Consider the following 14,380-nt stretch of genomic DNA (forward strand, 5'->3'; position numbering starts at 1 on the left):
ACTTTAGCACTTTTTGAGTCATTTTAACAGACACTGCATGGCCTATGAAGCCAAAAATATTTCCTTTCTCAACTTCTGATCTCAATTGTGAATATTCTCTCCAGAAAAGATTTACACTTGTTTCTGCCAGGACGCAGAGGGTACTACTGACCTGAAACAACCTTAGCCTTCTTTAGGAAGTCATCTCAATTTGGTGAACTCAGCTAATAGATCAGAGGCCTTCAGAGTATCTATTCCTTTATACTGCTAAAAGTAGCAGTTATCTTCTTTGACTATATTGTGATTTCAAGATGGTATATCCTTTAAAATTTATAATGATGGATCATTTCCACCTACAGACAAGTGTCCTTTTGTGGAATGTTTCTTACATTATTTAATAATTTCCTTTTCTATTTTCCCTTTCTTAAACTTAGTATTGAAAATGTTAGACCTTGGCTGGGCACGGTGGCTCACGCCTATAATCCCAGCATTTTGGGAGGCTGAGGTGGGCAGATCATTTGAGGTCAGGAGTTTAAGACCAGCCTGGCCAACATGGTGAAATCCTGTCTCTACTAAAAACAAAAAGAAATTAGCCGGGTGTGGTGGCATGTGCCTGTAATCCCAGCTACTGGTGAGCTGAGGCAGAATTGCTTGAACCTGGGAGGTGGAGGTTGCAGTGAGCCGAGATTGTACCACTGCACTCCAGCCTGGGCAACAGAGCGAGACTCAACTCTCCGCCTCCCCCTGTCAAAAAAAAAAAAAAAAAGATCTTGTTTGATTCTCTTAATTTTATCATTTCTATCCTGTTTCCTATTCCTTTGTCTTTTGGTTTTACTTTCAGGGTGAATTCCTCAATTTTATCTACCAGTCCTTCTAATGAATTGCCTTGACTGTCATTTTTAATTTCTAGGGGCAATTCTTTGCTTCAAATTTGTTTTGGGAAACATTCTGTTCTCCTTTTATGGATACAACATCTAGTTTCTCTCAAGATATTAATTATATTTGGGGAATATTTTTCTGATCTTTACATTTTGTATCTGCTACCTACCCCTCATATCTGGTCTCTCATGGAGAGATTTTCCTCAAATATCTGGCTATCCTGGGCTGTAAGTTCACATTTAATAATAGGGCACTAAAGAGCTGAATGGAAACCGAATACATACACACGACTTGGTAATTGGAGGGCTTCACTGAAGAGTGATAAGGTGGCAAACAGGCTGTATTATTATTATTTTTTATCATTAAGGGATAACCAAAATGGAGATCTTTTCTCTGGGGCCATTTAGCTTCTCCAAAGAAAAAAAACCTGGCAGAGAAAACTGTACTTGATTGCCAGTATCCTGGGAAAAGGATAGGGAGCCTACATACCAACCAAATGCAGACTTTTTTTTTTTGAGACAGAGTCTTGCTCTGTTGTTTCCCAGGCTGGACTGCAGTGACGCAATCTCAGCTCACTGCAACCTCCACCTCCCGGGTTCAAGCAATTCTCCTGCCTCAGCCTCCTCAGTTAGCTGAGATTACAGGCGTGTGCCACCATGCCCAGCTAGTTTTTGTATTTTCAGTAGAGGCGGGGTTTCACCATGTTGGTTAGGCTGGCCTCGAACTTGTGACCTCGTGATCCACCCACCTTGGCTTCCCAAAGTGCTGGGATTACAGGCATGAGCCACCACTCCCAGCCTCCAAATTTGGATTTTCACTTCCTCCATATTTTCAACCCTGTATCTTATTCACACCTTCTGTTATCCCTGGTATCCTGTAAGTTCTACGCTCTTCCAGTTCAGTTTCTCCAAAGAATTAATCTCTGGCCTCCTCCTGCTTGGAAAGGGAGGAGAGGAAGTGGCCACCTGATTTTTTTTTTTTTTTTTTTTTTTTTGAGATAGGGCCTGGCTCTGTTGCCCAGGATAGAGTGCAGAGGCATGATTTTAGCTCACTGCAACCCCGATCTCCTGGGCTCAAGCTGTACTCCCACCTCAGCTTCCCAAGTAGTTGGAACTACAGGTGCACACTACCATGCCTGGCTAATTTTTTTTTTTTTTTTGTAGAGATGAGGTTTCACTACATTACCCTGGGTAGTCTCGAACTCCTGGACTCAAGCAATCTGCCTCGCTCAGCCTCCCACAGTGCTGGGACTATAGGCATGAGCCATCACACCTGGCCTCCACCCATCTTAAGTAGGGTTGGGGAAAGATAGTCTAATTATTCTGTATCCAGACTTGCAACCAATCTACTTTTTTTTTATGTATCATTTCTGTATCTGAGCACTGGTTCCTTCAAGGTACTAAGCATCTTGTCTGGTATCCTGGCTTCTTTCTCATTGCATTGCCTTTTGTAGTCACTCAGTTAAAGCTTCTTTAGTTCTGGTTCTACTAAATCAGTCATTCTCTCTCTATCTGCATTTTGTTTTCCAAAAATTTACTTTACTCTGTCCTTTAATTTCTTCTCTCCTGTTCCATTTGTCATTGTGTAGTTATACTTTATGGACATTTTACTGAGATTTCAGGAAAGAAAACAAAAGCTAATCTGCAGTATTTAGCTGGGAGTCTTCAAACTGAATTGCAAATAACCCTAAAATATAGGACACAGAAATGTCTCCATGTTTTTCTCTTGCTGGAAGTACTTTAATTAAAATCACCCCGCCTGAGAACCAAAACACCTATTATATCAGTAACGATTCTTATTAGAGCCTTCTTAATATAGCAGATCTATACTTGCTATAGATGAAACCACAATGGAACAAACGAAGGATAAGCAATCATTGAAGAGGAAAATGAATATATTTACAAATATATTGGTAAGACAGAAATTTGTAATGCAAGTCACATTTTAATATAGTTTTAAAAACTCTTCCAAATATAATAACAAATTTAATCAGAAAAAACACCTGAAACATCTTAATTAACCATTAGTACATTATTTTAAAGGATTAGTTCCCTGATTCCTTGGCTTACTACATTGTATTTATAAAGGTATAAACTACTGATTTTTCCATTTGAGTATTATACTAAATGTAGTTTCTTTAGCTGATAATTATAAATAAAATTGTTGACTAAGATCATGTTTTAAATAGGGAAAAAAGTAGTAAGCAATAAAATCCACATCCCCACAAAAACTTCAGCTTTTCTTCTATTGCAAAAATCTTTACAAAAAATGTACTCTGAGTGCATTATCCATGTTTGTTTTAAAAAGCAACAACCATACCAAAATAATTCATCAAGAAATCAAAGCAAAGAAACAGTTATCAGTATCAGGTTTGCTAAAAAAATAAATTACTGTGGAAGACATCTGAGGAGTCTAACATGCATTTGTTACAGCAGTAACAAGGCTTCAGGCTGATTCTTACACTGCTGTTAAAGCAGCCCTCCCGTGCTTTACAGTGAAAAACATCAGTGAATATTTATTTTAAAAAATTGTCATTAGCTTCAAAATAATGTTTGAACTTCCCTTGAGAACATGTATTGGCTATGATAAATCCATTATTTGACAAATTGGGTGAGTTGTTTTAGTGACCTAAAAGAAATAGGCTAAAACCCATACATGACAGGGTTGGGAAGCTCTAACTCAGGTCAGAAAAGTAGAAGACAGATCAGATTCTTTTTATGGAATGAAAGAGCAACAATTTTAATATCTTTTTTGAAATAGTGAAACATTTTGGGCTCAATTAGTCTGTATTACTTTCTTTCTTTTTACAGAGACGGGGTCTTGTTATGTTGCCCAGGCTGGTCTCGAACTCCTGAGCTCAAGCAATCTGCCTGCCTCAGCCTCCCAAAGTGCTGGGATTATAGGCATGAGCCACCACAGCTGGCTAGTCTCTATTACTTTCAAAGATAGCAGTAGGCCAGGCACAGTGGCACATGCCTGTAATCCCAGTACTTTGGGAGGCTGAGGCAGGATCACTTGAGCCCAGGAGTTTGAGACCAGCCTGGGCAACATAGTGAAACCCACCTCTATAAATGAAGACAAAAACAAAAACACGAGCAGTAAGCTAAAAATATTAAAATATCAACACTAGCTTATTCTCAAAAACAATTTTCTGCTATATAAAGTGCTTGTAACTAATATATACATTAAAAATGTCAATCTTAAGATCATGAATGGCCTGTCTCACTGCCAGCAATGAGAGTGGTATACATACGCTAAGGGACACCATGATATTTACAGAAGACAAAAAATATATATTCAATTATTTCCTATAATTCTAATATTGTCATTATACCAGTAAGCATAAAATGATCTTATTTTGATATGGTAATTAAAACAAACAAAAATTATTATGGCAGAGTAAAATGCAAGGAACTAACTCCTCCTTAGGGATTTCTGACCATTAAGTATTTTTACTAGTTCTTAATGAAGTTAAATATGACTAGAACACAATTCAGAAAAAAGAGACTAATTTATTTGTTTTATAAAATAGAATGAGAGCTTAGTTTAGATAATCAAGAGGTGACAGCTTCAGGTATCATCTTCACCAAGAATAAATTTGTAGTGTTTCATGTTCATTTAAAGGAATCAGGAAGAAAAATTCATTTAATTTCTGCTGTTGGCCCAGTCACTTCAAAAATTCTTAAGGAAGCTAAAATAAAAATACCTTGGATTCTGGTTACTTTTTGAAGTAAAAATTTCCAGATGCCCCAAAAGCAATGAGTTCAATTTGGTGTCTTGTGTTCTGGCAAAGAACAATTAAGTTTACAGCACTGCAGTTGCAGCTTTCAAATGCTGTGACCAATTATTTGAGAATTATAATCTGCAGGCTCCATTTTCAAAATATGTGGGATGACACTGTCAATTCGTATGTTGCCAATGAGACCTTTGAAAAACAATTCTTCAGTGATGGTAGCATTCATCAGTCTTAAAGCTGGCAATCTGAGTAGCAGTCTGGATAACCTAAAACAAGAAAGAAAAAAGGGAGAGGAACAAGGTTGTAAACCAGAAAGAAATTTAGTAGAAAAGTATAAGTAATTTCTGCATGTGGCCTAATTTAATAAATATATCATTTTCAAAAGTTAAAATCAAAACCTTAGTATTCTCAAGCCTTAGAGCATATGGCAGTTACCTGGGTATTAATGCAGTCTGACAGACTCCACAGGGGAAAGCACTGCTCTTAATGCTACACTGTACTGCCTCCCCTTGGCTGTAAGGACTATGGAACTGAGCTGTTAAACACATCAAGTTATACTATTTTTTTTTTTTGAGAGAGGGCCTTGTTCTGCTATCCAAAGTGGAGTGCAGTGGTGTGATCTCACTGCAGCCTCAATTCCTTGTACTCAAGTGATCCTTCCTGCCTCAGCCTCCCAAGTAGCTGTGGCTACAGGAGTGTGCCAGTATACCTGGCTAATTGTGTTTATTTTTTGTAGAGACAGGGTCTCACTATGTTGCTCAGGCTGGTCTCACACTCCTGGCTCAAGCAATCCTCCTGCCTTGGCTTCCCAAAGTACTGAGATTATAGGTGTGAGCCATTGTGCCGGGCCAAGTTATACATTTAAGAATGGCGGCTGGGTGCCAGTGGCTCATGCCTGTAATCTCAGCACTCTTGGAGGCCGAGGTGGGCAGATCACTTGAGGTCAGGAGTTCGTGACCAGCCTGGCCAACATGGTGAAACCTTGTCTCTATTAAAAATACAAAAAATAATTAGCCAGGCACGGTAGCACATGCCTATAACCCCAGCCACTTGGGAGGCTGAGGCAACAGAATCACAAGAATTGCTTGAACCTAGGAGGCGGAGGTTGCAGTGAGCCGAGATCATGCCACTGCACTCCAGCCTGGGTGACAGGGCAATATTCTGCTTCAAAAAAAAAAAAGAAAGAAAGAAAGAAAGAAAAAGAATGGCTTAGCAACTCATTTCAGGTTTTAAAAATGGCAATGTTTTGTGTTATCAGGACATAAGGCATTTTCTTGGTTTTGCTCTGCAAAAAACTACTGGAAATAGGCAACAGTCGCTATTACTGGGAAGAGCACGGAATGTGGAATCAAGACCGTTGGGTTCAAATCTTGATTGAACTGCCCACTACCTATATAAATGTGTGCTTGCCACTTACTGTCTCTCACAGTGCTGTTCTAAGGATGAATGAAATGATCCCTGCCAGTTTCTGTGCCAAGTAGTGAGGTTCCTTAGGGCAGGACCCTATCTTGTGTGAAAGTGCCTTATAAGTTGAAAACTATTATCCAAGGATAATGTATTATTTTTAACTAACCAAGAATGTAAAAAACTGAGAAAGTTGCAATCACAAAGGAAAAAAATTTAAATACTGTATTTATTTGTATAATGAGGCATACAGTAACTTTTAAAACTTAAAGATAATGCTGAAAAACCACCACAACAAAACCTTTCCAAAAAGACTGTGGTGGGTTTATCCTTCTGTCCTAAGGCCTTGCACTCTAACACTTCAGACCAAATGAGAACAGCAGCCCCCAGGATTATCTTCCTGAAGCTGTGTGCTCTACTCCTCAAATTACTCAGCATCCACATCAAATTATTCAGCTTTTACAGAACTGGTAGAAAGCAGGATAGGAAAATGAGTTAGATAAAATAAGGCTGATATTTGAGATGAGACTGGCTTATAAATCTAAATTATTTAGTATATGTAAAAAATTATATGTAAAAATGTTATTTTGCTAGTTTGAAGTATGCTAAATTAACAAAATGTTTTATTTATTATAAACAACCACACTTATATAGCCCTTACTATATGATAGGCACAGTCCTAAGCACTTTACATATATTAACTGATTTAATCCTTAAAATAATTGTAAAAAGTAGATACCATTATTATCTCCATTATAGGAGGAAACATGCCCAAGGTTATGAAGCTAGCAAGAGCTGGAGTCAGGATTCAAATCCAGGTGCTCTGGCTCTATAACCAGGTGCTTAACCCCTCGGCTATAATGTCCCTCTTTAAAGAAAGTGGCTCTCATAAAAAAAGAACTTTTCTCAAAGAACATTGGCGAGAAATAGCTTGGAGGGAATTTCATAAACCATGTTTCAAAATTAATTATAAAACAATCTAATCTAATGGTATTTGATTTTTTAAAATTTTTTAATTATTATTTTTTAGACAGGGTCTTGCTCTGTCACTCAGACTGGAGTGTAGCGATGTAATCATAGCTCATTGCAGTCTCACCTCAGCTTCCTGAATAGCTGGGACTACAGGCATGCGCCACCATGCTGGGCTAATTTTTGTATTTTTTGTAGAAACAGGGTTTTACACCATGTTGTCCAGGCTGGTCTCTGATTACTTTTTATTCTCCTTTTACTAACAAAATTCATTATTTTATCCAAAGAAAAAGAGTTTGGACTTTAGAGTCAGACTACCTGGGTTCACAGTCAAGTGCTATCATTTACTGTGTGACCCTGAGCAAAGCTAACCTCTCTGTGCTGAAGTCTCCTTTTATATAAAAATGTAAGAACTGGATGAAATATTTTATGTAACGTACTTGCAACAATGCAATACTGCTTTTTATAGCATTACTATTTCAAAGTTAAGGTTGCCTAAAACATTTAATTATTCTGAGAGTAGAAACAATGAGATAACAGATCCACAAAAGGTTTTTCAATTATTTTAATTATATGGAATTTAACTGTAGATACCTGTAGGTGTCATCTGGATATGTTTTGGTTATATAATCTTGGAATTCCACATAAGCCTTTTCCTGAAATTTCTCTATCTGTTCCATGTTTTCTAGGCCTGGATGATCTGAAACATTAAAGAAAACATTGGTACCCTAGTTCTGAATGTTCATTTAAGACAGAGTGAATATGAAGAGACAGAAAGAATAGTTAGTCAAAACAGAAGCCCCATCATAAAATGTGTGGCTCAGGCCGGGCGAAGTGGCTCACGTTTGTAATCTCAGCACTTTGGGAGGCTGAGGTGGGGAGATCACCTGAGGTCAGGAGCTCGAGACCAACATGGAGAAACCCTGTCTCTACTAAAAATACAAAATTAGCCAGGCATAGTGGCGCATGCCTATAATCCCAGCTACTAGGCAGGCTGAGGCAGGAGAATTGCTTAAACCTGGGAGGCGGAGGTTGCGGTGAGCCGAGACAGCACCATTGCATTCCAGCCTGGGCAAAAAGAGCAAAATTCTGTCTTTAAAAAAAAAAAAAAAAAAGTGTGGCTCATTCATTCCACAAATATTGATTGAGCCCACCTACTATATACCAAGCACTATATTTTATATATTTAAAATTTTTTATCTCATATACATATGCTAACAACTATAAACAGCTTTCTCGCCATTCCAAAAGTAGTAGGAAGGCATTTGATAACTTTGCCTTTAACAGGAGCAAAAGGTAAATGACTCAGCCTAAAAAGACATTTTAAGACTGGGTGTGGTGGCTCACAAGGTCAGGAGTTCAAGACCAGCCCGGCCAACATGGTGTGAAACCCCGTCTCTACTAAAAATACAAAAAATTAGCCGGGTGTGGTGGTAGGCACCTGTAATCCCAGCTACTTGGGAGGCTGAGGCAGGAGAATCGCTTGAAACTGGGAGGCAGGCAGAGGTTGCGGTGGGCTGAGACTGTGCCACTGTACTCCAGCCTGGGCAACAGAGCGAGACTCTGTCTCAAAAAAAAAAAAAAAAAAAGGCATTTTAAATCCATGAAATATTTGCAGATTATATTCTGTGCCCTATTTTTATAAGTCAAAAATTATATTATTTTTAGGTAAAAAGGTATGTAAGAAATTATGAAACTATAAATATCATCTCTATCAGAAAAATAACAGAAATATGAAAAAATCTATATAAGCATTTCAATGGTCACTATAACATTACACAAAAACAGAAATACTAAAAGAACTTCATAAAAATTATGCATAGCTTAAGAAATGTTGACTATGGAAAGCTCTGTTCTCATGGATGAAAATTTTAAAAAGTAATAAATGGAAAATCCTAAAAATAGTAAAATAAAATTACATTAGAATTTAAACTTCAAATTTTTGTTCTTTCAATTTTCACCTAAGGAAAATGAAAGTGACAAATTGTGCTAAGAATAGAGACATACGTTACTAACTCATAAGAAACGTTAGAAGAAATAGTACAAGCTTTCATGTTCTTACTGGTATCACTGACAGAAAGAAACAGGTTTCCTCAGGTAATCTTACTATGATGCACAAGAACAGAAACATATATTAGAATGAAAAATACAGAACCTAAGAGAACAGTCAATTTCTCTTATTCAGAAATTGACCATTGAGAGCTTACCATCATTTTACCATCTGTGAAAACTGTAAACTGGCAGGAAAACAAGAAACCAGTTTTTTTATTTGTTGGTAACTCATATAAGATGTTTGGAAATGTAGCCTATCAACATAGCAATAGTCATCTCTCATTCTGCCATTTAGTAATGGCTAAAAAAATACAACTAAGAATTCAAATGTTGATGTGACAAAAGAAATAAAGGTCTATAATATTTTTTACATTTTCATTTATTTTTAAGACAGGGTCTCCCTCTGTCACCCAGGCTAGAATGCAGTGGCGTGATTAGAGCTCACTGCAGCCTCAAACTCTCAGGCTGAAGTGATCCTCCAACCTGAGCCTCCCAAGTAGCTGAGACTACAGGTGCACACCAGCACATCCAGCTAATTTTTTCTATTGTGATTTTTGCAGAGAAGAGGTCTCATTATGTTGCCCAGGCTGGTCTCAAACTCCTGACCAATCCTCCCATCTCAGCCTCCCAAAATATGAGGATCACAGGCATGAGCTACTGAGCCCTGCCAAAGTCTATCATATTATTTCACTGACTTCTCAACCTCCCTTTTCATACCCACATAAATATCTAACATCCTTAAAATTCGCCAATTTGAAGTATACAATTCAGGCTGGGCACGGTGGCTCACTCCTGTAATCCCGGCACTTTGGGAGGCCGAGGCGGGCAGATCACCTTAGGTCAGGAGTTCAACACCAGCATGGCCAACGTAGTGAAACCCGTCTCTACTAAAAATACAAAAATGAGCTGGGTGTGATGGTGCATGCCTGTAATCCCAGCTACTGGGGAGGCTGAGGCAGGAGAATCGTTTGAACACAGGAGGCAGAGGTTGCAGCGAACTGGGATTGCACCACTGCACTCCAGCCTGGGCAACAGAGCGAGACTCAGTCTAAAAAAAAAAGTAAGTATACAGTTGAATAGTTTTTATTATATTCAGAGTTGTACAACCATCACCACAATCTAATTTTGGAACATTTTTGTCACTCCAAAAAAAAAACACCACCCATTAGCAGTCACTTCCCATTTCTTCCTTCTCCTTAGTCCCTGGCAACCACTTAATTGTTTTATGTCTATACAGGTTTGCCTATTTTGCATATTTTATATAAATGAAATCAAACAATATGACTGGCTTCTTTCATTTAGCAGAACATTTTAAAGGTTCATCTGTGTTGTAGTATGTGTTAGAATTTCCTTCCTTTTATGGCTGAACGATATTCCATTGTATGTATATATTACATTTATTTGTTCATCTGTTGACTGACATTTGGGTTGTCTCCACTTTTTGACTATTATGAATAATGCTGCTATGACTATTCATATACACATTCTTGCATAGATATATATTTTTCATTTCTCTTGGGCTGACAAGAGTGAAGCTGCTGAGTCATTTGATAACTCCATGTTTAACCTTTTGAAGAACTACTCAACTCTTTTCCAAGGCAACTGCACCATTTTACATTCCCACTTGCAACATATGAGGGCTTCTATTTCTCCACATCGTGAAACATTTTATTTTGAATAAAAAGTAAATGTTTATATACCTGGACTGAAGAGTACTATTGCCTTCAGGTAGGCATATTCATATCCATCAATGCAGAGTTTAACCATGCTGTTGCAAAACTCCTGTAGTTTGAAGATGTGCTCCATCAATAATTTTCTTCTTTCTGTTGACATTTTATCTTTAAAAATAAACAAAATTTTTAAATTGTTTTTTGACAAAAACAAATCTAGTTTTTGTCTAAAATGAACAACTACTTTCATCCAATATATTTCCCTCTCAGGAATTTTGAAAAGTTTTTTAATTCTTAAATTTTTTTTGAGACAGGGTTTTACTCCTGTCACCCAGGCTGCAGTGCAGTGGGGCGATCGTGGCTCACTGCAACCTCTGCCTCCTGGATGCAAGCAGTTCTCCTGCCTCAGCCTCCCAAGTAGCTGGGACTAGAGGCGCATGCCACCACACCCAGCTAATTTTTGTATTTTTTGTAGAGACGGGGTTTCACTATGTTGCCCAGGCTGGTCTTGAACTCCTGGGCTCAAGTGATTAGCCCACCTGTGCCTCCCAAAGTGTAGGGATTACGGCGTGAGCCACTGTGCCTGGCCTTCTTCTCATGAATTTCAAGCTTTGAGTATAACCAATGTAGAAATGTTTAAAATTCAGTATTTCTGCAATTATGGCTAAAACTAATCATCTTAAGATATTGTTCATTCAAGAACAAGCTGTTAGTATAATCTGTATAAACATTTTAAGTAGAAAAGTTTATATTTATTTTTTTTTTTGAGACAGGGCCTTGCTCTGTCGCCCAAGGCTGGAATGCAGTGGTGCGATCTCAACTCACTGCAACCCTGCCTCCTGCGTTCAAGCAATTCTCCCACCTCAGCCTCCCGAGTAGCTGGGACTACAGGTGCGCTCCACCATGAATGGCTATATTTTGTATTTTTAGTAGAGATGGGGTTTCACCATGTTGGCCAGGCTGGTCTTGAACCCCTGACCTCAAGTGATCTGCCTGCCTCAGCCTACCAAAGTGTGAGCCACTGTGCCCAGCCAGGTTTATATTTCATCTCAATTATTTTGATGTTGTAAAAGTACTTTTAAAAAATGAATTATTTTCTCATGGTAATTGCTTTTGGGGAAAAAACTATATATAAAAAATGGATTATTTGAATGTTTATGCTACTTGGCTTGTTAAAAAAAAAAAAAAACCCAAAACGAAAAAAAAAAAACCTCTAAACGTAAATGTAATGGTTCCTTTTTTTTTTTTTTTTTTGAGATGGAGTCTGGCTCTGTTGCCCAGGCTGGAGTGCAGTGGCGTGATCTCGGCTCACTGCAAGCTCCACCTCCTGGGTTCGAGCAGTTCCCTGCCTCAGCCTCCCGAGTAGCTGGGATTACAGGCACCTGTCACCACACCCGGCTAATTTTTTTTTGTATTTTTAGTAGAGACGGAGTTTCACCATGTTTGCCAGGCTGGTCTTGAACTCCTGTCCTCGTGATCCACCCTCTTAGACCTCCCAAAGTGTTGGGATTACAGGTGTGAGCTACCGCGCCCACCCCCCGCCGCCCTTTGTTTTTTTTTTTAAAGAAATGGGTCTCACTCTGTTGTCCAGGCTAGGGTATAGTGGTGCAGTCATAGCTCACTGTAACCTCAAATTCCTGGGCTCAAGTAATTGTCTGCCTCAGATTCCTAAGTAGCTGAGACTACAGGCATGCACCACCATGGCCAGCTAATTTTTAAAAAATTTCTGTAGAGGTGGGGTACCACAATGTTGTCCAGGCTAGTCTCGAACTCCTAGGCTCAAGCAATCTCATCTCAGCCTCCCAAAGTGCTGGAATTACAGGCGTGAACCACCCCACCTGGCTGAAATGTTTGCTTTCAAGATATACCTTTGAGAAGATAGGATGTAAAGATAACCATTTGAAACACTAGACAACTAAAAGTACATAAGACTCAAAGTTTGGTAATAGGATTTTATTTAAGTTTATGTTGGTTGGGAAAAAATGAGCAAAACCATCTACATGCTTCACTACCAAGACTACTATAATAAAAACAAATATTTAGTAAAAACACTGTTAAGAAGAAAAAAACTGAAGCAGAATAAAGTTTTACAATAAAGACTTTAATTTATTTTAGAGGGACATGTTTAAAACCCATCCATTAGTAATTAGTCAACCATAGCTTTCCTGAAGATAGGCTTTATAACCATTACAGGCATATAAGACATGAACCAGGGGTAGGAGTCCATAAGTAAGACGGGAATGTGATGCTGCCTTCTAGTAGATCTATTTTTGATGACATTTTAAGGTGATTACCCCTCTGCTGTTAAATATAAGGAGGAAGCAAATGATTTAAAAATTGTATAAAACAATGATAGAATATGCTAAGGAACTAAAAGGTAGTCACCAATTTATAAATTATTCCTGAGCTCAAATCCCCATTTGTTGATAAGGCACTGTTTCGGGTAGTCATAAGCCATTCTATAGTTAAGCACTTATGAATCAGTGATTGCTTGTCTCGTGAAATGAATGAGGGCTGCAAATACCTTGGCCTCTAGGAACAGAAAAACAGAATAAAAAGGATTGTTCCCTGACTCTTCAGAACTATTTAGGTGAGAGAATACACCCTGATGAATTGATATAAAATCAACCTATCTTAGGATTCAAAGGGCTATAATAAAGAAAGGTTGCTTAAAAATTGCTGAGTAGTGTATGTTTTAAAATATTTGACCACCTGTACATAAACTCACCCTGGATTCTTTGATAGTTGCACAAAAATTCACAAGACTTGGTCAGAAATAGCCTGTCAGACTTAAGCATACTGTTTTCAATTTTGTTGCACTCCATTTAAAAAACATTTTTAGAATATTGGTAAATTTATAAAATTGTAAAAATTATCTAAAGAAGAGCAATGGTACCTAAAACACGAATATAATAATTATTAACTATCTTTAGTCATAACACTTAATGAAATTCATGCCTCCTTCTACATCCTGGAAAAGGTAGTAAGGAAGGTGCTTTTTACCTTGTTGAAGACTATTGTGAAGACAATTGACAAATGTTGCTAATATAGTTGCTACATTCATCACTTGCCAGCACTGGGCAAGACCAAGAGTAAAAAGTTCATTCCAGTAAGCTTTCACCAGTGATATGCTGTTTTCTTGCCTATTAAAAACAGTAATAAAAGCACAAATCAGATATTATTAAACAAGTTTTATAAACCTTACAGCTAGTCCAAATATTTAAAAATAACATATTACTAAACTAAAATTACTCTAGAAAGATTTGATCAAGTTTGTGTTTTGTATAGCTGATAACAAAATGAGAAATGAGGAATGCTTAGACATTTAAATAGTAGCTCATCAATCAGCCAGTTTATAAGAACAATTGCAAGTAATATTTCAAACTAAAAGAGTTGGGGGGTGGCCGGGCGTGGTGGCTCAAGCCTGTAATCCCAGCACTTTGGGAGGCCGAGACGGGCGGATCACGAGGTCAGGAGATCGAGACCATCCTGGTTAACATGGTGAAACCCCGTCTCTACTAAAAAATACAAAAAAAAACTAGCCGGGCGAGGTGGTGGATGCCTGTAGTCCCAGCTACTCGGGAGGCTGAGGCAGGAGAATGGCGTGAACCCGGGAGGCGGAGCTTGCAGTGAGCTGAGATCCGGCCACTGCACTCCAGCCTGGGTGACAGAGCGAGACTCCGTCTCAAAA

At 38.2% G+C, this 14,380-nt stretch overlaps 1 protein-coding gene across 4 annotated transcripts in view; it reads right to left on the reverse strand.

The window, feature by feature from the left end:
• Window positions 1–4,350: 4,350 nt before the first annotated feature.
• Window positions 4,351–14,380, reverse strand: part of NR2C1 (nuclear receptor subfamily 2 group C member 1) — a 51,252-nt gene continuing 41,222 nt past the window's right edge. For 2 of the 4 annotated variants that reach the window (XM_025401800.1, XM_025401801.1), the window contains exons 11-14: window positions 13,693–13,832; window positions 10,720–10,857; window positions 7,562–7,667; window positions 4,351–4,860 (exon numbers count right to left, since the gene is read on the reverse strand). In XM_025401800.1, coding sequence (XP_025257585.1) covers window positions 4,686–4,860; window positions 7,562–7,667; window positions 10,720–10,857; window positions 13,693–13,832 — 559 coding nt within the window. In that variant the 3' untranslated portion in view covers window positions 4,351–4,685. Of the gene's footprint in view, window positions 4,861–7,561; window positions 7,668–10,719; window positions 10,858–12,769; window positions 13,222–13,692; window positions 13,833–14,380 lie in introns of those variants that run through there. The other 2 variants (XM_025401803.1, XM_025401802.1) reach the window with 2 other exon arrangements.

The sequence above is a fragment of the Theropithecus gelada genome, chromosome 11 (genome assembly GCF_003255815.1).
Source record: "Theropithecus gelada isolate Dixy chromosome 11, Tgel_1.0, whole genome shotgun sequence".
NCBI classification, from domain to species: Eukaryota; Metazoa; Chordata; class Mammalia; order Primates; family Cercopithecidae; genus Theropithecus; species Theropithecus gelada.